This window comes from Ctenopharyngodon idella, chromosome 10 (assembly GCF_019924925.1).
Source record: "Ctenopharyngodon idella isolate HZGC_01 chromosome 10, HZGC01, whole genome shotgun sequence".
NCBI classification, from domain to species: domain Eukaryota; kingdom Metazoa; phylum Chordata; class Actinopteri; order Cypriniformes; family Xenocyprididae; genus Ctenopharyngodon; species Ctenopharyngodon idella.
The window spans coordinates 17109462-17137382 of NC_067229.1; the positions used below are offsets into that span (position 1 = coordinate 17109462).

At 36.9% G+C, this 27921-nt stretch overlaps 2 protein-coding genes across 2 annotated transcripts in view; both read right to left on the reverse strand.

The window, feature by feature from the left end:
• Positions 1-17795, reverse strand: part of rbm20 (RNA binding motif protein 20) — a 72549-nt gene extending 54754 nt beyond the window's left edge. Inside the window, exon 1 of the mRNA XM_051907830.1 lies at positions 16962-17795. Coding sequence (XP_051763790.1) covers positions 16962-17053 — 92 coding nt within the window. The 5' untranslated portion in view covers positions 17054-17795. The remainder of the gene's footprint in view (positions 1-16961) is intronic.
• Positions 17796-23103: 5308 nt separating this feature from the next.
• smc3 (structural maintenance of chromosomes 3) overlaps positions 23104-27921 on the reverse strand; it is a 31443-nt gene continuing 26625 nt past the window's right edge. Inside the window, exons 23-29 of the mRNA XM_051907828.1 lie at positions 27755-27863; positions 27407-27654; positions 25913-26125; positions 24649-24837; positions 24369-24546; positions 23980-24086; positions 23104-23824 (exon numbers count right to left, since the gene is read on the reverse strand). Coding sequence (XP_051763788.1) covers positions 23753-23824; positions 23980-24086; positions 24369-24546; positions 24649-24837; positions 25913-26125; positions 27407-27654; positions 27755-27863 — 1116 coding nt within the window. The 3' untranslated portion in view covers positions 23104-23752. The remainder of the gene's footprint in view (positions 23825-23979; positions 24087-24368; positions 24547-24648; positions 24838-25912; positions 26126-27406; positions 27655-27754; positions 27864-27921) is intronic.

Here is a 27921-nt window from a genome sequence, read left to right on the forward strand (position 1 = left end):
ACAGACGCGGCATTTGTTGTCATCCAGTATGACACATTATACAAGATAAAACAATCAATTCTTGCATTCCGACGCTCATTGTCGTTTACGAATAACCACGTCACCCTACGTCTCACGGATTGTGCCAAAATCGGGCTGATGTTGTGCAGTCTGAACCCAGCATAATAGCGAAGCTGTGTGTTTGACTACAAAAATGGTAAAATTATAACCCTGTTGTAGTACCAGAAAGTTCCAGAAAGTACCTTTCTGGAACTTGAAAGTTGTGGTTAAATTGCTGTCTATGGAGGAGTCAGACAGCTCTCAGATTTCATCAAAAATATCTTAATGTGTGTTCTGAAGATGAACAAATGTCTTACGGGTGTGGAACGACATGAGGGTGAGTAATTAATTACATACATTTCATTTTTGGGTGAACTAACCCTTTGAGGATGTAGAATATGGTCATTAATGCCTTATTCTAAGGCATTAATATGTGCTTTATAAGTACTAATAAACAGCCAATATCCTTGTAATATGCATGATAAGCAACTAGTTAATAGTGAGAATTGGACAATAAACTAAAGTGCTACTGAATTATGCAATAGAGGAAAGGTTTGTGCCAACAGTACTCTTGCCTTAATTATGTTTTCTAGAGGGACTACCATGATGGAGTTAAAAAAAAAAAAAAAAAAAAATGCTGGCAAATGATAGTGGAGGCACTTCAGCAACACTGTGAGTACTGGAATTAGCATTAGGCTAGTACAACCATTGTTTGTCTATGCTCTTGTGAAGTAAGTCGCTAGTTCTGCCTTCTCAATGACATTGAAGACAGCAAGCGATGACTGTCAGGAAGCAATGTCTTGTCTGACATGTTTCTTGTTCAAGATACGACAAGAATTTAGGAGTCAAAAATCGTAACAAAAATATTGTGTTGTCTGAACCCGGCATTACACAGAGACTAATCTTGTGAAATCTTAAAATAAATCTTACTGCGCCACTTTTTCACTCCAGAATTCTAGATCTAAATGAATTTGATCTGTTCAGCGCAAATTTTGTGCTGCAAACATCCATGACAGCTTTTGACTTGCTGCCAGGTAATCATGGTACTACCCAGTGTGAATTATATTAATAATTTTAATAGCAAAGCCTTTTACAGCCCGAGAGTAAACCATGTTGCATAGTACAGATCATCAACGTTATAATTTTGGGCAGGGATTAATGTGTAAACAGATATCAGAAACCATTGTCTCTAAAGTGAATGTAAACAGGCGGGACAAAAGAAAAAAAAAAACACTTGAAAGTGTAAGATTTGCAGTGTAAACTCAGCCTTAAATACCTCAATACGAAAAAAGACTTCTTGACATATTCTCTTATTATTATTATATAAAAGACAATCTTTTGTACATAATTTCCTTATAAAAATAAAAAGCAGGAGAAGCATTGTTTTTTTTAAATAATATAAATATTAGTCACCAAGTACACCTGATCTTGCGTTAGAAATTAAGTGGATACCCCCAAGAAAATGTCATATTAATGATTCTGAAATAAAAAAAAAAATGAAATGGAAAAAAACAAAACAAAACAAAAAAACAACTTAATTTGATGTCTGATGGTTACAACTTGACTAGAGTCATTAATAAAAAACTTTTGTTAAAAAAAAGGTATAAAAAGTAAAAAAATAAATAAATAAATAAAAAATAAAAAATCAGTAACATGTTTGTTGCATCATTGCTGTTGTGTTTGAAAGAAACGGCAGGTCTACCTGAGTTCTTGTTCGTGTGTGTAATGTTTTGGGTGTTATGCAAGATGGACTGTGGGTGGACATGAGTCACCTCGACCCTTAAAATGTCTACATGACTCACTCTTCATACATCTGCCTGATATTTACATTGTGAATGAACACAAATAGCCCGCACCTTCACACGTCCCACCCCACAGACAATTAACGCCAACCTGCAGCTGTGTCATCTGCTCAGACTGCCTCCAGAGGGAAACTTTAGCTTTTTTTTGTCATCTTATCAAGTTGAGCTAATGACACCAGAAGCACAGGGTTGGCTTCCCCACCGTGCTAAATGAAACAAACAACGTTTGGCAGGTGTACACTGAGGTTGAGTCAGAAGTGACGTGGCATAGAAAGGAGCTGTCAGGAAATACTGTAGTAGAAACCTGTAGGAAACAGTTTGGGAACGTTAATTTGGGCTTTAATTGTTTAAACATAAATGTGTCTCTTAAAAAAAAAGTTGAAAATGATATATGTATAAAAATTCATATTAGTAGTAGTAATTTAGTATCATAAATTAGTATAGCATCAATTTGTAGGCCAATCTGAAAAGCAAAATTCTCCACATGCTCCCTCGAGAATTTCCAATGAATTTTTAGAATAGCTGCTAACAAGTTTCTACATAAAGACTACAATAGTTGTTTGACTCATCAAGCACAAACTCATGTCCTTGTGGTAGTCCTTATGTAGAACCTTATTAGCAGCGTGTGCAGTGGACTAAACAAATACATAAATATTAATGCTACTATGGGAAAATACTACTTCGCCAAGCACATAAACTTGCGTCCTTGTGGTATTTGTAGTCCTTATGTAGAACCTTAATAGCAACATGCACAGTGGACTAAACAAACATGTAAACACTAATGCTACTTTGCCAAACACAAAATCACTGCCTTGTGGTATTTGGAGTCCTTAATATGTAAAACCTTGTTGGCAATGTTCACAATGGTCTAAATGTAAACACTAATGCTACTATGCTAATGCTACGACGCACAAACTTACGTCATTGTATTTGTTGTCCTGATGTAGAACCTTTTTGTACCTTTCACAGACTAATACTAAACTCTAAGCTATGACTAGTGCCTGTTTAGCAATCAGTTATGATTACTGGGTGAACAATGTATTAACAAAAAATAATTGAAACTGATAAACAGTCCAAGTAAATAATATTCTTGAGCAAAGCTGTCAAGTATGTTGTGTCCCCTACATTTCAGATCATTCCTACACCCCTTCATCTATTAATTTTGTTGCTAATATGGTGAGGAGATATTTTGACATGGTTGGATGGGTGTGTGTTACGAGGAAGATCATTATGGAGTCTCAGAGAAAGACAAGCTGTCACAGGGCCTGTAAAGCGGCTGTAAAACATGCCTTGCCTGTTGCCACTGTGCCATCAAAATTAATCTTAAAGCCCTCAGAGGCTATATATGCGTGTTAAATATGGCTTTGTGTTTGTGTTAGCATTTAACTTGAAAAAATAATGGACAATTGTTTACACAAAATCCTATTTCACTCCAAAATAAGATATTTTGCTTAATGAGGCTTTAATACAAAGTTTCGGCATTGTGAAGACAACTGACACTTAAAAATGTTACTGATCAATATCCTACCTTAGTAACTCTTGCTGTCCACCATATTGCTTATTAAAAAACAAAAATGATTACAAAAATGAAATGACAAAATGTGCTTAACTGTCATAAAAATAAGGTCACAATGCAAAAGATCTTAAAAATCTTAATAGTTTTTCCATGTTTTTCTTTTTTTTTTTTTTTCCTTTTAGATAGAAATATGGCCTGGACATTTATTTTGTGATCTTAACCCATAAATGTAAAGGACATATGATATATTGAAGTTAATCTCTCAGGAAACTTCTACTGAAAAGCATAAAAACAGTCCAGCAGTCAGTGACCATCCATGAGAGAAAAAAAACTTCTATGTGCCAACACCAATGGATTATGGGGCAATTATTCCAGGTATTTCGATCCTCCTCATTTATCTAACTTGCTGAACAATAGCTACCGGCTACCACAGTCTTGGCAGCGATCAAAAGGTGACCTATTTTCAACTGTCAGCAAGTCACCAAAATGTCGGTCACACAGTACACACTATAGGTTGGGCCAGGTCACATGATCGGAGACGAACACCGCTGTTAGTCCATGAGGAATATTAGGCATTGCTATCCATTAACATCAGCAGCAGTTAGCATCTAAAATTACAAATGGTGACTAGTAAAATTATATATTGACCCATGCTGTTCTCTTCGCTTCAGCACACCTGCTGGTGAAATGAGGGCATTGCATTCAGCGTTGCCATGCCTGGTAATTTTTACACCAAGACCTCAACCTGCTAGCAGGCCCATCTCTGTTTTAGATGTGATTGAACCTTATACAGGCTCATTATGGAAAAGAAGGCTACTCATCCATATAGTATGTTGATCTGTATCTTAATCATCAATTAATGTATCTTTATATCACCCATGACATCACGGTTTGAAGGAAAGATGATTGATAAACCGTGAATTTAGGGCCTTGTACAACATCTTAAGTCAAGTCATCTGAAGTGTCAATTTTGCACCATATATGATCATAAGGAAACAGGTGGAGACAGTATAAAATTGATGTAGAGATATTTTGACCTATAACCTTAGACCTATATTTATAGACCTATAAAATCTCTGATAAATTTCCAGGATTTCCATGACCATCAAAATGATAATTTAGTAGTACCAGGATCCTTTAGCAAGTGAATATGAAATTTTGATTTCATGTTTTATTCAGCAGCACTAATAATACTTTTCCTTCTTAAATAATAAATTCAGTCTTTATGCTGTCATTTTTTCACAGAATACAAATATTGTATTTATTTTTACTTATTACTATAATGCTCTCAGCTCCATTTAACACATTATATCAAGTTTACCAATCCAGTCCACACAATTCCACAGATTTTCTTGGAAAAACAAAGCCGGAAATGAAACAAGAACATCTAAAGATTCCGTCTGGGCCTCGTAAATCAAATTCATAAATCAAATCATGTGTCGTTCTATTATTAGCGCCCACCGTTTTCTGTCACCATGTTAGAGTAGCACTTTGTAGATGTCCAGTTTTATTTGCACTGTATGTTAATCATGTGCTTTAGTTTAGCCCCGTCTGCTGACAGGAGACAGTGTTCCATAGGCCTCTTTGGTTTCACTAGTTTATAAAGGCGGTCCAGAGGAATGTTCAGCACACTTCAGCCAGCCAGTTAGTGCCATCTGGTAGATGCTATAACTACACTATCTGGGCCTAAAAAGTGTCTTCCTCCATTGATGCGTATTCAAAAGCTTAACTTGATATATTTCCAGGGGTGCACATAAATGGTACGCATGCATGGTAAAAATAAACGATGCGCACCAGAAAACATGGAGGGAAGCGCTTTTGACTACCAACATTTTTGAGGACCGGTTCACAGGGACACGTTTACTTACTAGAGTAGGATTTTTCTCCATCTCTGGTAAGATAGCAATCATGATGATAAGTGTGTTCTTTAATTATTAGATGTGCAACGGATCGCAGTTAATCCGTGATCCGTACGAATAAGATTCGGCTTACATGTGATTCGCGGGTTGCTGCTAAATTTAACCATCATAGAGTGAAAGTTTATCATTTGGATGTGTTTTGTCTCGCCAATTAACACATTCAAACGATTTTAAAAGCGGAAGAAGCGAAAATCGGGACTCGCGAGCTGTTATCTGTGCGCACAGCCTCACACCCCCGAAATGCACACACGCACAGAGAGAGAGAGAGAGAGAGAGAGAGAGAGAGAGAGAGTGAGAGTGAGAGAGAGAGAGAGAGAGAGAGAGAGAGAGACCAAATTAATTCCTCTTTTGCGTTCACTTGCGCTTGAATGGAAACATACACACAAAATTATGTCAAAATACCTGTGTCAGCAAGTATTCTCTCGGTTATGTCATAAGTGAACAGTTGAGAAAGAAACCGGATGTGTGTCAGTTATTCGGTCTGTGCTTTCCTTCTTAAAGTGACAGCTGCCTAACATTCTTGCTGTTGTCTGTGTCATTAATGTTAGTTAAAAAAAAAAAAATCATTATCATCATCTACAATGTTCGAGAGAAAAGAAGATCAGTCAGGAGGAAAGTGATGAGGACAGCTTTTAGGATAAGTGTGTCATGTAAAGTGTGAGTACCAAGCAACATCTCCAGGTGCTCCCTTGAGAACCAGACCGAAAAAGTTATGTGCACCCCTGTATATTTCCCTAAAAACTTGACAGATTTCTTTTCTTATCTTGGGTTGTTTGCTGAAAAAAAGCACATTTGTGACTTTGAACAGGCCACATGTGTTTTAGCTGGACCTAAAGTACCATTTTATAGTGTACTAAAGACCTGAGAAGAAAGAATGTGTGAAAACCATAAAGCCATAAAGCTGAAAGCAATAAACGGACTATTTAGCAGAGTACTTAGCACCCTAAACACTTACAAGCCTACACTATACTCTAAAGATTTCATTGAGAAATCCATACTGCTACTTACTGCAAAAACAAGAAAAATTAGACATTAAATCTACCTCAACCAGAAACACATTATTGGACGAAAATGACTTACAATTATTCTCAACGTGGGATGGTGTCAGTATGAGCGAATGATAATAGGTTATTTACCAGAGAACCCATCAATAATTGTAATTAAAATAATTGTCACAATCATATTTAGCTGTCGCATCACCCTGAATCTCAGACAAGCTTGAGAATGTTCAATATTAAGTTTTAATTATTAAATTTAATTAAATATAACTTTTAAAAAAATATGTAACTTAATATGTAATATAATATAACCATTGATTTGTGTAATGTACAGGAACTGCAATAATTGTTTTCAAACAGGTTTGCCAGACATTGGTTAGGAAAACAGATAGCTCTGCCCCAAACTAGTGCTATTGGCTGCAGTGTTGCTATGCTGGCTGGAATCCTCAAAAACAAAAAAACAGATACAGTTATTACCAACAAATGGCTTGTTTATGGTTGTCTTTGAATATTAAACTGGGGTTTAAGAAAATATTTTAACACAGAAATATTATACATTAGAAACTGTTCTGTTCCTCACTGAAGTTTCAGTATGTTGACTTTACAATGCAAAAACTCATAAGTCATTATAAAGAACGGTACAATGGCATAAAATGAACAACTGACCTACAGGTTGTAAAACAAACATGCCAGAGTGTTAAACGCACGTTCCTCCAATGCGAGGACCGCAGATGAAAGCAAAATGCCTTTATGGTGAGCACACGTGCTACAAACTCCCACTTCACTGTGCAGCAGCATCTGTGCAACCCTGAGCTTTAAGCGAGAGATTTCAAAGTCTTTGGAGAGAAACCGTACACATTCCTGGCATTAAGGCATGACGGGGCTGTTGTCAGGGTCTGTGATATGTTAGTTACGTGAAAAGAGGGGGGAGCGCCACACTGAACACCATTAAAGGCAACATGAACTCAAAACTGAGCCTATTTACTGTCTTTATACATGCTTCTGGTCTTATTGTGCATGATTTATTAGTACACAAGAATAATAAAGTAATCATTCACAACAATGTATGTCTCAAGCACAAATCCTAAAATCTGATTGGTTGATTGATGGTAATGTTGTCTCTATCACATTTATGCTGCGTTCACACCGAACGCGTCTGGGGCAGCAAATTTACATGTTAAGTCAAGGTAAACGCGCGTCTAGACGTCCTGCAGCGCGAATCAAGCGTCTAGTGCGGCGCGAATAGGCTGTTGACGCGCGGATGCTGTGGCGCGAATTGAGCGTTCACGCTTCTGACGCGCAAATCGAGCGTCTGACGCCCTAGACGCCCAAATTTGAAAAATCTGAACTTTGGCGAATGTCCGTGGCGCGTTAACCAATCAGGGACTCTGCTTTGGTAGTCACGTGTTTATGACGTGATCAGCAGTGGAGACCAGAACAAAGATGGAAGACAAATTAATAGTCGCTGTGTGTGGCCACCCTGAGCTCTATGATGTGTCATCATATTTTTATCGAGACAGGAATAAAAAGGACCTTGCCTGGAAGAGGATAAGCGAGGAAATCGGACAATCTGGTAAGTTGTAAAATGCTTTGCATGAATTTAGCCGTTGATACTAGCCCGCCTGCTAGCTAGCAAAAGCCGGCCGGCATAACCGAGCTGTTTATTCAGAGGATCTGTGCAGAAAGAGATGGAAGAGTCTGAGGGACACAGGCAGAAGCCCCTCCCATGACGTGAATTCGCGTCTGAACACAATTTGTTTAGACGCGCAAATAGAGCGAATTTAACGCGCGTCTGACTTCAAAATGTTCAAGCGTCCAACTAGACGCATCTGACGAGAATTTGACGTGCGATTCACGTTCGGTGTGAACGCAGCATAAGTGTCCTCTCGCTAACTAAGTATAGCTGTGAGATTTTGATAAGATGCACATTTGCAGTTTCCTTTGGTTTACGGTCTGGCAATTGATGCCAATGTGTAATGCATCCCGGTTGGGAATCATTGCTCTATCTGATGTAGAATACTCTGATACAGTACATGGCCTGTAGACAGTCACATGAATACAGAAAAATACATCTTAAAAATATTAATTTTTATACTTATATTTAATCAGTGGGTTAAATAATAATTTGTGATTAAATCACATGGGTTTTAGAGTTCCATTATACAAAAAGAAAACTATATAGAACTGTGTAGAAAATTGTAGTTTTAAAAATTTGCATTGCTTGGTGGCTCAGTTTTTCAGTATTGATTGTTGTTGTTGTTTTTTTTTTTTTTTTTAAGTGACTTTAGTTGCACTTCCAACGCTAAATTTGGGAGAAAATCTGTGGAATTCTGCAGAATGGATTGGTAAACTTGATATAATCTGTTAAGCAGAGCTGAGCACTGTAAAATTATACAAAAATAAATGAAATGTATATTCCATGGTAAAAAAGCAGCATACAGGTTTGGCATGACTTATGAATGAATTTACTTTTTTTAAGAAGGATAATATAACAGAGTTTAAAGGAACAACTATGATTTGGAATTAATTTAAGGGATAGTTCACTCAAAAATGAAAATTGTGTCATCATTTACTCACCCTCAAGTTAATGACGACAGAATTTTCATTTCTGGGCGAACTATCCCTTTAAGGGGGCACTTAAGCCTTATTGAGATGTTAAGGGAAAAAAGGTTGGGAAAAAAACTGATACAGTCATTGAGAGCAACATTACTGACATTAAGTCATCAGACTGACACGCAACACACAATGTCAAAATGAATTTGACACTGAAAACTAAATGTACCTACAGTGGCATGACAATGATTTTTAATTCTGCCCTTGGAGGACCTTGTATTTTAACAATCAAATAAAGGCTAAATCTAGTTTATAAGCAGATCTGCCTCGTGCCTTGATTCTGCTTAGGGACAGACGTCCAATTAAACTCGGATAAACACCTTCTTTAATTTTAGACTATGTTTACCCAGGGACCTTTACACTTGGCCGACGTGTTCTCAGCATATGTTCAGCACACAGCAAGACGGCCGTTACAGTGCAGCTACAGCAGTGCTCATTACATATAATTCAATCAAACACATATAGAGCTGTCAGTGATGTCATATTGAGCACTTTCTGAAAAGGGAAACCGCATCGGGATTGGTGTGAAGTAGGTGGTCATAGGGCTGACTTCCTATTTCTAATTACATCAAATATGAACTTGTGCAGTTTTACCACTTAGATGAGATGGCACAATTGTTTTTGATTAAGCTATAAATGGATATATAAGCTGAAAAAATTGCTCTGATACACTTTGAAGTCATCAAACCTCAAGGTCATGCACCTGGCTTTTCAGTTTGTCGAAAAGTAAATAATGTACTGAATTGGTTATTAGTCCATCACTTTCGCTGCGTCCGAAATCAAATATTTGCTTACTGTATAGTATGTGAAAAACAGTACGCCAAAAGAGTAGTATGTCCGAATACATAGTATTAGGTGAAAAGTCCCCGGATGACCTACCACTACTGCTGAGATTCTGACGTGCACATTCAATGGACACTTTACCATCCCATGAGGCCACAGGAGAGGACTTGTGAATGGCAGTGAAGCGGCGCAACTGACGCTGGTAGGTGACGTTACAGTGACAACATGGCAGATGTAGTACGTCCAAATTTCATTCATACTACCCATATTCATAATTTATACAGCATACTTTTTAACGGTTGCAAAGTAAATTTAAATTCTAATGTAGTACCTATTCAGTGCGCGATTTCAGACGCAGCGTTTGATTTGCTAGTGCATTTTGAGTGGTTGCTATGCGGCACTGGGTTGTTTTAAATGGTGTTCATTACTGGCCCAACTACCTATGATATTCTGGCTACAGCTTTGTGTGGGGCTGTTTTTCAAGCTTTTTTTTTTGCCTATCAGACTATTTTCATCCTTATTTAGAAGAATAATTCTTATTAATTCAATGGCAATTTATCACAAATGTACATTTTTTTATGTACTTTCAACCTCAGAAATTCTAAAATGTCTTTTGCTTCCAAAACACTTCAAAGTTCAGAAATTCCCTTTCAGTGAAATAGCAGAAGTTGCTGGTGCCATAAAACTGTCATACATTTAACTTAAAGATTAGCCCATTTGCTTCTACATGTCAACAAAGCAATGAACACATGCTCGGAGGCCTGAGTGCCACAGCAGGAAACCCACAATTCTACATAGATGGAAACAAATAAGTGTCACCACAAATAGGCTGATAGTGGTTGACACCCGCTCAGGGCCAAGCCTAGCACTTTTTCACCAAGCTAACATGGCGCCTTGTCGACAAATCTTTTTACACTGTACATGTCATGTTTGTGCATGAAAGTTAAGGAACTTTAGTACCATGTTATTCCAAACACTGATTTCACAAATTTAATCAACCTCACCAACCAAACTGGTTTTGATAATTAATGGCCGTTCAGTTTTTACAACCGTCCATCGATCAAAGCAGCCGACAGCACCCGTGCTATGGTTGCTGAAAGGGCGAGTGTTGATATTTTAGAGATCACACCTTCCTGAATAAACCGTCATGTGATCCAAGCCACAGGAGGAAACAAGGCACATTCAGACACACTGTCTGAACCTCACAATTTAGCCAAATGGCATCAGAACCATTTGGCTGCAGCAAGTAAAACGGGAGGGGAAAAAAATTCACAGCAATATCAGAGGATGACTCAATGAATGAAAGCATAAAGAAGTTTTGCTGGTTTTCAGGTTGGCCAACATCTCATGAATGTGGTGGCATGTACATAGTTTAAAACTAATAAAATGCATCAGTTAGTCAAAGTTCTTAAATTTAATGAAGATGCTAGCATTGCAGTGTTTTTCTTTTGCAGTTTGGTTCCTTGACAACTTTATTACTAATCAGTAGTAATACTGCAGGTGGCTCCGATTGATCGGCTACCGATCGCTATCGATCGATAATTTGCCGATCTCATAAAACAATCTCATGGTGACGACGCATAAAGATGCGCGCCTACCATGAAAGCTATGGCATGACATGCACCGACACCGTCTCAATCTCTGACTGGCGCGGGTAAAATAATTATAATGCTGAAGGTTAGATACAATTCATATTTCTTTATTAAATAACTTACAAAGTAATTTGGAAATGTTCTGTGAGACGTAATTACACGAACAGCGTGAGTGAATCACCGCACGCTCACTCTCTTTACCTCAAAATGCGCAAATGGCTTCACATCACATCACATCTGCATCATCACTAAAGTGACTAACTTGCATTTCTTTTTAAGTCTTGCCAGTGTTTAAACCGCTCAACACACACACGCGCACACTCAAAGCTTGCACAAAGTCACCTTACAAACAGCTCTTACCAAACTGCGCCAAAAGGTCAAATACACAAAAATGTATGTACAGAATTACCTTCTTGAGTATGCATGTAGACACAGTCGGTTTTGTCTTAAGTGAACGTAAACAGATGAGAAAGAAAATGCATGTGAAACAGTATATTGGATCCACGTATTTGATCTTAAAAGTGACAGCAGCCTAATAATCTTGCTCCTGTCTCTGACTTTCTCTTTGTCTTATGTTGTTTGGTTAACATTAATTACACTCACTGCTCTTGAATGGATAACTTTTGTAACTTTAATTGTAAGGATTAATCTGTATTTAATTTATTCAGGGAAGAGCATTCAGTATTATTTTACATTTCATTCCTTAATCAATTTCTAACCTCAACACTACTGTTAGACCTATCTAAAAAAATAAAATACTTAAAGTATTTTTAATTTCAATTGTATCTTTATTCTATTTGATATATTTGTACTTGTATTCTTGTAAATTGTTTATTTGTTCTTATTTTATTACTGTTTACTTTTTTTGTGAATTCAATTCAGTGTTTGAAATCAGGCTTGTGCTGTCTCAACTATTTACAAAATTGCCCCATTGTAAAAACAAAAATGCACTGCATGATCAAACATTTAACCCTTTAGAACCTAAAGCTAAAATAGCCCGTTTTCACATATTATGTTTTTTTTATTATAAAATTCTCTAACAATGTGCTATCTTCAAGTGCAAGGTGTCATTTTTTTCAGAAAACAACTGGCTTTCAATAAATTACAGTTATTGACCATTAATGTATATGGTGAGTTTGTAAACAGAATTTAAATAGACGGAAAAAAAAAAAAAAATCTGATTTTTATTTAGAAAAAAAAGAGAAAAATGATGATCGAAAGAATCTAACACTTCAAACTTGAAAATTCAACTATATTACATATATACAAGTCATTTTGTGACATTTGGTTGCACAGTTTTCATTCAGGAGAATTTTTTTTCATACACGCATACATATACTACATATGCACGCATCAGCACGCATACATTTACCGCACGGACACGTTATACAGATGCACACACCAAATGCGAAATGCGAGTCTCACTTAGCCTCCTCCCAAGTCTTATAAAAAATCGTCCCAATTGACTGTGTACTCCTTCGCCATGTTTTTGTTTGTTTCTTCTATTATTTATGCGATCCAAAACTCCCTAAACTGCCGCGCTCCATATCTCTACGTTCAAATCCTCCTTCCACCCGCTCTCCCCGAAAGCGGCTACCATTTGCTGACGGAAGGCACGAAATTACCGTAATAACCCTTATATTGCCGAAAAGCCCATGTTGTCTACTATCTGTAGCTATTTGAATTATTATGATGGCGCAAACGGTAACATGACTACCGCTTGGTTGGATGTGTCGCCGACGACACATCCGGTTTTAAAGGGTTAAGTGAGGTAATATATATATATACACTTTTTTTTTTTTTTTGAAAAATGTCTATTTATAAAAAAAAAAAAAATTAAGACTCCCCCTTCAAATTAAAAAATAATAATCCCCCAACAAGAGTCACCTAAGGGAGGAATTCCCCCCATTTTCCAAAATGAAATTCAGGCCCTGAATTAATGTCTAAAAATCTTGATTGGAGCATCCCTATAAATCAACAAGATAAAAAGAAGGCTTCAAATACATCGGTATCGGCAGATACTGCTTCCTATGATTGACTCCAAAAATCCTGACCGGAGAACCCTTACTTTATACCCAATCATACATATGTCGGGCAAGACTTTATGGACGTCGAGAGTGAATTTATGGTTGGAAGTCATTCCCAACGTTCATAAAGTGTTGCTCGACATTTGTATGATGGTGTATAAAAAAACAAAACTACCATTCGCTAAGCAAGCATTCGATTGGATAGGCCAGTTGGATATTCCACATCACCTATTGAATTAAACACAGGAAGGGGTCAGTACAGCATTTTATTTTTTTTTCCCTCAAATTTTATAGGTAGTTTATAGTTAGTTAGGACTCTGACATAAATGTTGTTCCAGGACCCACAACAAAGACATTTCTGTTGCCATATCTACAAATCAAACGACACAAAACGAGTGTTTCCAGAGAGCATTGTGTTACCATACTGATTCATGACCGCAACGACATGAAGCTAATGACAAAAGGCAACCGAATAGCTGGCAGTCTTAAGAGCTGAAGGGACAAAGGCATTCACAAAATATTTCCCAGCTGTGATTTAAGCATCCCTGGTAATACTAGCAAACACGCATGCTATGAAGAACCAAGGTCAACACGGCACTCAAGCCTTTACTAAGAAACAATTATAAAACCTTTTACTGCTCTATACGGTGCTTGAAACATCTAGATCCAACCATTCATTTGTCAAACAACACCAAGACCAAGACAGCTGTGGAAAAAATTTAAATGTTACAATAAAAATTAACAATAGCACAATGTACCTTTCCAGGGTCATATTCACACGGCAGGTTACAACAAACTTTCCAGAAAAAAAACAGAAGTGCTGTAGCCCAGAATGGCGTCTGGGACTCCCATCAGCCCTCACGTTCCCGGGGGTACGTTGAAACTACCCCCTCTGGGTCGGCTGGCAGAGTGATATAGAGAGAGCAGCTGAGGAGGGATATATGGAAAAAGAGAGGGAGCGATACACCATGGCGGACAAGAGGAAAAAAGGCCAACACAACAGCCTGATACATCCTGACAATACCAATCCTAATGCTGCGGCCCACTGTGCTATTTAAAAACAATCCATCAAAAATGCCCCATCTTTCACCGCACGGTCAGAGCCCACGACCTTTCACTGGCTGTGAGGCAGCTGAGGATTTAATGCACTGCGCTGTTTAATGCAGGAGCCAACCTGCAAGGGACTGTTAAACAATTAAGCTGACTTAGTATGACAGATTTCTCAAGCAATGCCACATATTTATAATAGTAACTAGTACAATGACAAGGACAATGATTATTTTCAGTTAAAAGTGTTCACAGATACAGACGTTAACTAAACTTCACAAAAACAGTTCATTTCCTTATCAAATATTTTTTAAATGTATATGTAAATTTACTTTAATAAATGAAATCTAGCAATTTCTGCATAATTTTTTCTTCAAAACAAACCACTGCAAATATGTAGCATTTACTCTACCCTATTATGTTGCAATAAACACAGGAAAAATAAATGAAAAACAAATTTCGTAGAATTTCTCATTATATATATATATATATATATATATATATATATATATGGGATATTTAATGACCGTACATGTTTGAGCTTGGTTAAAGTATTTATCTGACATTTTTTTTTTTTGGCAATAAAAGGCAAACTACAGCTACAGGTTTTATTTTACTACGCAAAACAATTCATATTTATAGAAAAACAAAAAGCTCAGGAAAAACATATTGACTGCAACATAATCAGTTATTAATATTTAATTGGTTCTCTCATTTTTGCATTTGTTCATAATTTCTTTGAATGACACCCTTGCTAAAAATTATGTCTGCACAATTTCGCGGACATACTCATATGAAGTGTTGTGCAAAAACTGAGAATGTTTTAAAATAGAATCAGTGGACAGCACGTCCATAAAAGGACGTCTTTGTAACACTGCAACAAAATTGGCATCCACATTTCGGTCAGTAACACACACGGAAGTGTCGCCTGATTCTGTACGTCAGCCACTGGTGACACTACAGGGGGTTTTCACTCAAGACTGAAGATCACTGTTTGCCTGTACTACAGCAAGTTACATAGTACTTCAAATGTTATGTAACTACCTCAAATGATGAACACTAGTGAATGTGCGAGACATTTGCAAAATATGTTTTTCTTTACACAATTTACCAATGCAACCATCTAGACTTTGAAAGACTGCTTATCAAAAATATAAATGAACAAATGCACAGTATAAAATACAAGTGTTTTTTTTTTTTTTGCAAGATTAGTATTATATTTTGACTAGTGCTAAGTGATTTCATAGAGAGGCATGTTGCAGGAATGTGGCCATCACTTATGTGCACATCAGCACTGATCAAGCTGTGTGCCATTTATCAACAACAAACAAATAGCAGTTTGTCACCAGTAACATCTGCTGAAAACATTCAATGGGGCCACATACATGACTCCCATGTGCTGTCTGTGGAGACCCAAGTTCATAATTTTATCCAATTTCTTTATAATTGATTCAACATCAAAAACAATAAGAGATTAAAGAGCAAAAGTTATCTGCCGTCATATGCTACATTATACATATTTAAATAGTCAAGTCACTTATCAATCATTTATCAAGCAAAACATGCAAACTCATAATAAAAAAAAAAGTTTGTGTGTATGAATATTTTAAAAAAATATGACTTAAAATTCAGAGTATGAAAAGGTATTTTTTAGTTAACTAACTGCAAAATTAATTACATTTGTAGCTATTCTCAACACTTCTATCAGACCCAAATGGTCAGTTTTATAATAAATACTATTATTTATGCTATAATTATCATTAAGGAGTGTGGTAACTTTATAATAAGGTTCATTAGTTAACATTAGTTAATGAACTAATAATGTACTGCACTTATACAGCATTTATCATTGTTAATTTCAACATTTACTAATACATTATTAAAATCTTGTTAACAGTTAATGCACTGTGAACTAACATGAACAAACAATGAACAACTGTATTTTCATTAACTAACGTGGAGGATTGAATGTATTGCTTATGGTTAGTTCATGTTAGTTAATACACACACACACACACACACACACACACATATATATATATATATATATATATATATATATATATATATATATATATATATATATATATATATATATATACACACATATATACACACACTCACACTTTTTTTAAATTTCAAATTGAGCTTGTAAATATGAACCAAGTAAATATATTTTCAGCTTTAGTAAAATTAGTAATAATAAAAATTAGTAAGTTTAAAAGTAAGATGATAAATCAATTGATTATATTACATTTATATTGCTTTAAACAGGTGAATTGTATGTTTACATTGTGATGGAACAGAAAGAATGATGGAATAAGCAGGAGGAATGATAACTGTTTATGTTGGAGATCTGTGGCTACAATAATACAGCTCAGAATCGCAGTGGATTTACACTTTGGCAAAGAACTCCAAGTTACAGTCATCAAATCCATCTATCATCCCAGTGTCTTGAGTAACCGTGCAAACCATGCGACTTCAAGCATTTAATAGATTTCTTACTGTACTTGCTACTCAAGCCTGATTTATCCCCCAAAACAGGGACGGAACACTCGCAAACAAATTGATTTTTCATATATCACATATCACAAACTACTTTTCCAACACCAGCACATTCCTTACCTCTGGAGGTGTTCAACGGAAGCTTTCCCAACATTCCCTGGATCTTTTAACTGGCCGTTCTCAAAAACACCCTTGTCCCAAGTTTGCTTCATGGTAGAAACAACTTTCTACCCACAGAAAAAAAAAAAAAAAAAAAAAAAAATCCAACGAGGCGCTTCCGAAAAGTTGCAGGTTTTTCTGCAGTGAATCCCGAATGGGATCCTATCTTTCCGTGCAGCCGTGTTGTTCTGAATCGGCCTCCAGTGAATCTAGGATAAGCAGCGGTAATGAAAGTTAGCCCACTCGCGCCCTCTCACTGAGCTTCTGCCAGACCCTTTAAAAGTCTAAAAAAAGTATGGATAGAAAAGGGTGCTCAAAGGGGCTGGTGGTAAAGCTGGGATGAGGGCTGGAGGAATACGACAGGAAGCAGGGACGTTAAAGGCACTTGACCATTTGGGAGTCCCCGAGAGCTGCTGTACGCTTTCATTCTCCCTCTAGCCAATGATAGAGCAAGTGTGAGGAATGCCATTAGCCAGTCACTCATAAGTGCTGGATCAGTTTCGTCAACAGATCAAAGGCCAGAGCCCCATGCGCAGATTATTAACATTTCCGACCATTAAAATTTTGTGGGGGACAACATGGCCCCTGTTGCACATCTATGTGCAAAGCTTTTGATTCTCTCACTGTAAAGCTCGGGAACATTACTGCTGACTGCTGTAAGTGTTTCTGTCCCAGACACAAAAATGTATTGTATTTATTGGAGATCTGGATGCTGACTGAAGAATTTATGTTTAGGTCCCATTTGACCTCAACTGCAATAACTAATACTCAGTAGTGAAGGCATTAGTGAACCAATCTGTCATCTTACTAGATAAAAAGAAATAAAGATATACATAGATAGAAAAACATTAGAAGTATTAGACAGACAGACAGACAGACAGACAGACATAAATATAAATATTCAAGCACAAGATGACGTGAAAGGGAACTCAATTCGTTACTCGTGCTCTGTTTGGAAAGTTGTATGTGCACAAACATCTGAAGCGCACAATACTGAATTGAGTTCTCTTTCATGTCTTGCAATTGAACAGACATATTCAAACAAAATTGTCAAAATGCCCGTCTTGGCAAACATCCTCGTAAACAATCAGTTATGTCTTAAGTGAACGTACTCAGTTGAGAAAGAATCTCATGGGTCAAATATAAGTATAATGTAAAAACATGTATGTACACAATAAGTACATAGTAGTTAAAGAGTTAGTTCACCCAAAAATGACATTTCTGTCATTAATTATTCACTCTCATGTCGTTCCACACCCGTAAGACCTTCGTTTATCTTCAGAAGACAAATTAAGATATTTTTAATGAAATCTGAAGGTATCTGTATCTTAGTATTGCAACTCCGTATTGGCCGAAGCTGAACACGTGAGCAGCACGACGCATGCATGTGATGCTGACACATGATCCAGCCAATAATGAGCCGGCATTCGGATGTAAACAAGGAAGCCTGCACTGAGCTCACTACGCATGACAACAGTTCAAATTGTTGAATAAATTCATTATTTTTGTTTTGGCGCACAAAAAGTATTCTCGTCGCTTCATAGCATTAAAGTTGAACCACTGGACGTCAAAAGGTGCAATGACGCTGCTGCCTATGTGTGGATCAAACACCCTCGGATTTTATCAAAAATATCTTAATTTGTGTTCCAAAGATGAACGAAGGTCTTACGGGTGTGGAACGACATGAGGGTGAGAAATTAATGACAGAAATTTCATTTTTAGGTGAACTAACCCTTTAAGGCCACCTAATATAATGTGGGACCATCACTTGCTGCTCTAAACTGAATAACGTTTGTAACTTTAATAAGGATTAATCTATGTTTCATGGCTGGTAAAAAATATTTATAATTTTCTTAAGTCATCGGTCATTGGAAGGTGTGGAAAAAGGTTAGTTTTAGGCCCTATGCACACACATTAGATATTGCTGTAGTTGGCCGAGCGGTTGTTTGGGTGGCTCGCCAATGTATTAGATTTCTCTAATACATAAAATAAGTAAGCTTGACCAGAGTTTGTGTGGGGAGAAGAATTTATTGAAGGTAGCAGTGTAGCACAGTTCTTCCACAGCGATGTTAGCATGTCAGCCTTCAAAGAATCTTAACACAAAGTTCTGTCTGTGGAACAGAACTTTATACCTGCTACAAACAATTGAAGTAAGCTGTTTATAAGCAATTTGTAAGCTGTTAGAACCTCCCACTGGAGATCCTGCAATACAGCCTTTAGATATTCTAATTTTGTGGTCCATTTGGTTGTATGGGCTATTTGTTCACACCTTTACAGACACAGATTCAGCTGATTGCATCTGAGGCATAGTAACAATGTAAATGCATCTGACTAAAGATAACTGAATATTTAACTAATTAAATACACAATCTTTTTGCATATATATATATATATAAAAACACGCACGCATGCACACAGGTATAATTTTAATTTGTCACTCTTAGCGATTTAAATGAACAGTAAATGCACAAAATATCTATTAGATTTTTTGCTGACACCCTTATTAACCCCCTGCAGACGTGTGACATTCACAGTCACAATCCCAGAGTATTCTTGACTTGTAGGAAAGCAGATACTGTTTAGAGAATGACTGACACTAAAACTCTAAGCACTGGACAAAATGTTCCACATCAGCAGGACAACTGCACACAAAAAGCCCTCAGAAACAGTCGTAACCGCAAACAACAGGTGTAGCTGTGCATGGAATAGTTCATTTAAAAGCTTCTTAGAAACCTTTTATTATGCTATCATTTATTTTTGTCGCTTTTCAAATTACTTTCAATCTTAAACTATGAAAATCCAAAATAAACAGATTTGGTCAACTTTATTATAACCTAAACACAGTAAAATAAACCTAAACATTTCCAAATTTAATTTGCAAAAATGATTCTTAATTTTAAAAACATTACAACTGTCAGTTATGCCTTCATTTTCACAACACTGAACAGTTTTTTTCCACAATAAAAGTCAAAATATTATTTAATTGTATATAAAATTAATAAAATTTTAGATGTGATATTAGCATTAGCAAGACAAATAAGTCAGCTATTCTATTCTATAAATGTTTAAATCATTTCCATCTCAGAATGATATTAAACACCGTACATAATTTGAGATGTGTTGGAAATGACATGGTGGTGGAAATAATGACTTTCAGACAAAAAAAAAAAAAAAAAAGACTGAATTCTCCTGTCATCTATGTATATCCAACTGTTGGACATCGTTAGTAGTGTAAAAAGTCTTTTACGAGAATATTTTCTAAAAAGGACAGAAAGCAGCACCCGTGTGACAATCCTCCTTGTTCTAATTAGCACCTGCTCATTAGACCGGTGTTAAGTCATAACGTTGCCCTGTTACACTAGATCGCTGTTCTGAAAAAGGTTTGGCCACAGCTGTGATTGCCATTCTCGATAACTTGCCCCTACACAACCCAATGTTTATGCCACACTGGATTTAAACACTCAACCATCACTCAACAGGAAAGCAATAATGGTTAAAGTACGCATATAATATAATGAAAGCTTAATTCCAGTTTGTTGCTGTTGCTCCCACAGATCTCCTGTATAACCTAATAAAACTGCTTTAAAAAAGGAACGAATGCAGCTCCCACTCAAAGCGGCAAGCTGTAAATTCCTTTTCACACACGGTTACGGCATGGTGATGGTTTACAAGGGTAAAAATGGATCGGCAATGACACAATGACGCCTCAGCGAGTGGTTATATGTAGAGCTCATAGTTGCTGGGTCAAATTTAAAAGATCTGCAGTTTGAGAAGTGTTTGTGACCATCATTTTTACATTCAATCCAGTAAACAACAACTGAAACAAACATGCAAATAAAATGTCAAAGTAAATATGACGTTGCAAAAAACGTTCTTGTTGCAATTACCGGAGAGTAAGTTAAGAAGAGTTACAAAAATAATACAACTTATTCTGTACTTTACTTTTTGAAGTATATTATTAAGAAAATATGATCATATAACACCAGTTTTATCATCTGTACACTGGTTACCTATTAAGTTCTGTATCAATTATAAAGTATTGCTACTGAGGCCCTAAATAGTTCAGCTCCTGTGTATTTAACCGATCTTCTATCACCCTACAACCCATCACGCTCTTTAGGATCTCTAAACTCTAGGCTTCGGGTTTTACCTGGATATCTAAGTCTACTAAAGGAGGGAGAGCGTTTTCACATTTGGCTCCTAAACTCTGGGATAGCCTTCCTGATAATGATTGAGGCTCAGACTCAATCTCCCAGTTTAAAATTTTAATTAAAGACGCATCTCTTTTGCCAAGCATTCACATAATGCATCTCATAACCTTGCACTCCAGTTATATCAGATCAAATGCACAGGATTATCTTTGGTTAATGTTATGAACAGCAGCTACGCTAATCATTTTCCATTCGCTTTTCTGTTTTATTTTGGGATGCCCAACCCGTAAGTAACTAGAGAGTACATCAGCTCCAGGTGGGATCCAACCTCTTATGAAGACTTCAGACTTCAGACACCTGTGAAGAAATTATGCTGACCCCTGCGAGGACTTAAGATAACGCAAACTCCTGATCAACATGCACCATTCCAAATTCTGCTATATATCCTAATCATTTGTTATCATTTGTTACATGTATTCATTACTTCAATGTGCTCATTGCTTCTGCCTTAAATTAATACACTGTTAGCTAACTGCGTGATTTGTATATGTACATTTCTGAAATTACATAACTTGGACACAGTCACCTCTGATAAGAGATTACTCTACATTATGAGGTTGACAGGCATTTTCTGTAAAGCTGCTTTGAAACATGTATTGTGAAAAGTGCTATACAAATAAAAGATTCTATAATTATATAATGCTTTAATTTTGTGTTCAGCTCTTACATACAAAAAACAACTACATGAAATGATAATAGAGTAGAGCATTTTTGAATCACTGGTCACATATAGTGGTTTGTGACTTAAAAGTCCATGTGAATGTAAATGTTTGTCCACTAAGAAAAGTTACTTTTAATTTAGATAAAAAAAAAAAAAACCCACTGCAACCACACTTTTTGGGCACATTATATATATATATATATATATATGTGCCCAAAAAAAGATGTCAATTGTATAGGCAGCTGAAAGTTCATCCTGTGACAGTGAAGTGACTTGTGTAAAGAGCCATTGAGACAGCAGCATCTGTTCTCCCAGCAGGCCACTGCTCACAAAACTGACAAGTTTAATGGGACCCTAACACTATTCACAGACAGAGTCAAGGGCACATGGAGGGACCAAGTGGTTATAGGTTTGACACGGCACCTGTCAGACAACAAATTAACTTGTGCGTTGAACGACTGTAAAGCAGGGACAGATTTATGCAAGGTTTATCGAGGCCTCCCCGTGATTATGGGATGGTTTCATCTGTTGATTATGTTAAGGGGTTGATCTAGGTCGCAAGAGAGCGATTCTGGCAGAGAGAAGCACGAGCAGTTAAGAGAAGAGAGGCTGACAGACCCGAAGGACTCTTGGATCAGTTTAGTGATCAGCTGAGTAGATCTGAAAATTGTGTTTGTGTTGTTGGCAGATGGAAAGAGGATCCAATATCCCCAGAACATTTCAGTGAACATGACTCACCTTAAACAGAATGACTACAAACCTATTACTGACAAGCATGATCATTTCCAAAGCCTGATCTCCACATGCAACTCTGATCTGCATAAGCTCAGGTTTGAAAGACACTGGGATGAAAACAATGAGAGGTGTTACAAAATAGAAATATTTATTATATTACAAATAATTATTTAAATTGTAGACTCAGTGTTTAAATTTTACCTTGAGAATTGTTTCTTAAGGGACAACTTCTCAAAAGCCCCAAAAGCCTACAAAAACAGATTTAATTTTACACATATACATATATATATATATATATATATTTTATATATGCAAATAATTTATGTTTAAAATAAGTTATATATAAAAAGTACGTACTTGCTAATGCCAAAAGCAGCCTTCAAATCACTGATTTTTCTTTGCAAAACAGCACAACCATGTAATGATGTAATAATAACGTCAAAACTGTAAAATGTGTGACAGTGCCCTCTAGCGGCAAGAAACCAGTGAAATCAGCTTTGATAAAGACCAGGGTAATTTTATTCTTTTTGGGTAACAGAAAACACATGACTATAATCACAATGAACTAAAGAATAAATGAAACATCAACAAAACAATGATAAAAAAAAACGTTTAGGCTCATTCGGAAAAACTACAAAACGAGCCATTTTCATACATCACTTAAAAAGACAAGTATGATGGAACAACTCATGCTGGTTTATTAGCAGAGGAAGAGAGAACTGGGGCCAAATGGCAGACTGCAAACTGCAGCTCTTTAACATACACCTACCTGTGTATTCAGTCTCAGCATACTACATTTGTTCCCTTACTGATGCTTAACTCTGAAATTGAGTGACTGAACTTCCTCATCTTTAAATAACTCGGGCTGAAGCAAGTGTGAAGTGCGGCACATTATCAAATAATCAAAAAATGTTTTCAGTGTTTTATCCTTGAAATACGAGAATCAACAAAGAGGAAAGAAAATATAAAATTGTAAAACAACAATTAGTCAACAATTAGTCATTCTGTTCCAAATCCAAGCACATTAAGAAAAGCAAACTTTTGCTTTTCATTCATTCATTCCAACTGGGATTTTAAAAAGGAAACACACCAGTTGAAATAGAGGTGAGAAACAAGGAAAATGAGTGATGGCGGTGTATTGTTTCTCAGCCATGAGTGGTGTCGTCCTCCACAAAGTCCTTCGCCTGCTCTGCTGAGATCACATCGATGTGACTCACCTAACAAACACACACACACCGATAATAAGCCTGGGGACCTCATTTATGCAGCTTCAATTTGACAAGACTTCCATTTAAAGCTCATTTTCTATGCACAAGACTCGTTTGCATTTGCTAATTACTTTACACATCAAGGTGGTAATGATGCCTGTTACCTTGTTCCTGAATTTGACGCCATAGAACTTATCGGCTGACTCCAGAAGCTCAGGTCTGAAGGTTGTGGTGATGAACTGAGCATGTCCAGCCAGCTCCACAATCATGTCTGAAAGACAGCAATACAAAGCATTGATACATTGCAAAACCACTTCTAATTCACTCCAAGCAGAAGCTTGTAACCTCCCAAAACCATTTTGTTTGTAGTGAAAAGAAAAAAACAACGTGGAAATATATATATAATTTTTTTTTTTTTTTTTAAACCAGATAACTTCTTTTGATGTAGTGGTTTATTTTTGGGCCAGATTTCCTGCTTTTTATCCTCTTTTGAACTTTCAGGGCTGAAATTTCAGTGCACCTTTAATGTCAACAATGCATTGGCTTATGGTACCTGACACTGCTTTTCTGTGCTGGGCATCCAGAGCCTGGTCGATTTCATCAAACAGGTAGAAAGGAGCAGGGTCGCATTTCTGGATGGCAAAAATGAGAGCCAGAGCAACCAGAGACTTCTGACCTCCAGAGAGCTGCTGCATCTCTCTCATCTCTCCCTGTTTACCTGTGAATGACACCTGACGTACACACACACACAAACACGATTTGTCAAGTTTGAGCATGTAATAACTGCACACACATAAAGCACACAAACATTCGATTCTCCATCCTGCCCTTACCCTGATTCCCACACCAGTGAACTGGTCTACACTCGGCACACTGCTCTGAGAGGAAGATCCTCTCTCGCTGTCTGCTCCCTCGCCCTCGTCCTGAGACTGTCCACCCTCAGTGTCTCCCTTCTTCATCACCAGAGTGGCTTTACCACCGGGTACCAGCTTCTGAAATACCTCGCTGAAATTCTTAGAGACCTACCGGGAGACAAAGCAGAGTATTAAACAGGATACAGATTGTTTTTTGTGCTGACTGTGGTGGGAATTTGATTTAGAGATAATTTTAATTAAGGCCAGTGTTGAGTCTTCATGGAAGTTTAACATTTGCACATCTCTTTTTAACCGTCCTATGCTCTTTAGTCATTTTTGACCAAAACATTTTACATTTTGGCTTTTTAGAATTTTTTTACTTCATCGAAATGGTACGAAAGTTGATAAAGGTTTTGGCACTTGCTAAGTGAACACACATGGACATGATTCAATCAAAACGGTTGAATGGTCCTGAAAAAAATAGTTACACTTGTACTCCTGTTTGTGTGCCCAAACAAAATCTTACTGAAAGCTCATTTTTTTGAGTTACTTTATGGCTTTGATTTTCTCAGTTTTAGAGTAAAATATGTTTTGTAATAAATAATAAAAAATGGTAATTTTTGACCGCCACGTGAGGAGAACCAGAGAGTTAAGCCTTGCCAATTTAAATATGTGAAATGATCACGCTGACTGACTTTTCCAAAGCATGCACATAAGACGTGTCTCTCCATCTCCACATACACAGAATTACGGTATTGCTAAAAACCGTCTTGGTGAGTAATTATGCAAACAATCTGTTACTTCTTAAATTAACATTTGGTTAATGGTTGGAGGGAAAAAAAATCCGACGTGTAACATTATATTAGATCCGAGCATTACAGTAGGTCTGTCTCAATGTTAATCGAACAATAATAAGAAAAGACTGAATCGCTTGCTGCTCTTGACTGCACTACTGTTTATTTGCATCTTTGTCCCTATTTTTAATAACAAGATAAAATAAAAATAGCTATAGTGATTATTAATATAGTAATTATTATTAGGAAAAGAACTGGAGGAAAAGATGCAACATTTTGCTTTGGAATCTTCAGAAAACTTTAACTCCATTTTTTCCCCAAACGCTTGTAGCTCAGTCATTTTTTGTCCGATTCCAATAAATTTATTTTAATATTTTATATATTTTAATAAATAAAACAAAATAAAAATTGAAATGTAAACGTAAACATTTCTTTACTGATGGTCGTACCTGTTTGAAGGTGAGCTGGATAGCCTCATATTTGCGCAGCTCCAGGACGTTCATGAGCTCCATGATGGATTTGTATCCTCTGTCCAGCTCATCCTGCCTCTTAATCAACTTCTCTTTCTGCTCTGAGAAATTGACGAACTGGTCCAGGGCTTTTTTATTCACGTGGCTGTACTTTTTCAGCTCTGTGTTACACTGCTCCAGCTTCCTGAACAACTATGCAGACACACAAAATCATTAGACAACACATAACCGATGAAATAGTATCAAGGGGACATCGTGATGGAAAAGAATATGAGATGGAAGGAAAAATTATATTTCAATTCTTTACATTCACCGGACAAAAGTTGCGTTCTTTGTGAGCAAATGTACTTTTTAAGGGAAGGTAAACAATTTGCAAATGGAAAAAATTAGAGAGGGAACGCAAAGTTTCTTGAAGGAATGTAAAAATTGAGCGCAAACGCAAAGTTTCTCAAGGCAATAATGAACTTTTTCTAAACAGTTTCTTGATGGAACAAGAACATTTTGCAAGCGAATGGAAACATTTTGTGAGCGGATGCAAACTTTTGCGAGAGAACAAAACCATCTCTCCATCTCATATCTTTTTCAAATCACCATGTCCACCTTAGGGCCGGGCAACTCTGGCCCTCAAGATCCACTTTTCTGCAGTTTTTTTTTTAGCTCCAAACCTGGTCAAACTCACAAGACTGCAGCTTTCAAGTAATCCTAAAGACTTTAATTAGCTTGATTAGTGTGTTTGATTAGGGCTGGAGCTAAACTCTGCAGGAAAGTGGATTTCGAGGGCCAGCCCTGCCTTAGGGGCTTAGTAGAACAGAACAGTAACAAATGTGAACACAAATTAGGATCAGCTCCTAATTAAAAAAAAATAATAATAATAATCTCGTAAACGAAAAAAATCTCGTAAATCTCTGCAAGAAAAGATTCCAGAAGATATCTAAAGAAACAGACAGAGATGGCACGATTCAACCTCCCTCCTCAACTCTATGCACTCAAGTTCACCAAGAGAGGGTGAAAAAACAAGAGCGCAAGCATGGGGTAATAAAGAATGAGTCACCTCTGTGTAGGAGGGCTGACACACAATAGAGTCCCTGACTGGAGAGGTGGAGAGGGAGGAGGAAGATCAACTAAGAGAAAGAATATGAGAGACAGGTGGGAGAGAGCTACGAGACTGTAGGGGGATGAGAGCAAAAACTAAAGCCAGACATGAGCCGAGAAGGTGGTAAGAGGCTTCTTCAAGGGTATCTGGACAAATCGTGGTCTTCATAGGATTACATAATACTCGTTTATGACCTCATTTGTGACAAGAAGGAAAATACAGTTTGATATCACTCTAAATGGAGTCACTGGAAATGATATGGACAATTTTTAGTAACATGACCATGAACTTTGACTAAATGGGAACTAAAACTTTGCATTTCAGGGTTAAAAAAAAAAAACAACAAAAACAAGCTCCAGTTTTCCGTAATGGCCGTGTACCTGTTTGAGAGTGAGTGTTTGGTACTTCTCAAAGGCCTCCTGCGGCAAGGAGCCCAGCTCTCGGATCTTCTTCATGCATTCCTCTTTCTTTTTTAGTAACATGCCCTGTCTGTTGGTCATCTTCTCCAGCTCCTTAGTGTCATGGTTGATGGCTTCGTTCTGCTCCTTTTCAATGTTCTTCCAGCGCTCCATACTCTTCTGATGATCCTTTATTTCCACCTCTGTCTTATCAATGAGGGAGTCCAAATCTGAAAAATGAGACAAAATGAAAAAAGTTTTTTTATTTGGGCTTATTTATAAAAAAAAAAAAAAAATAAAAAAAAAAAAATGATTTGAGTCTTTACTCACCCTCAGAGCGAGCCAGAGTGTCTTTTATGCGTTTATTAATGCCATCCAACTCTGAAGTTGTAGCAGTGAGGACGGTTCCTCCTTCAGTTTCTCTCAGTTCATTCAATTCCTACACAAACACACTTTTTAGTGCACTACATGGCATTGTATTTCATACATGTTATACT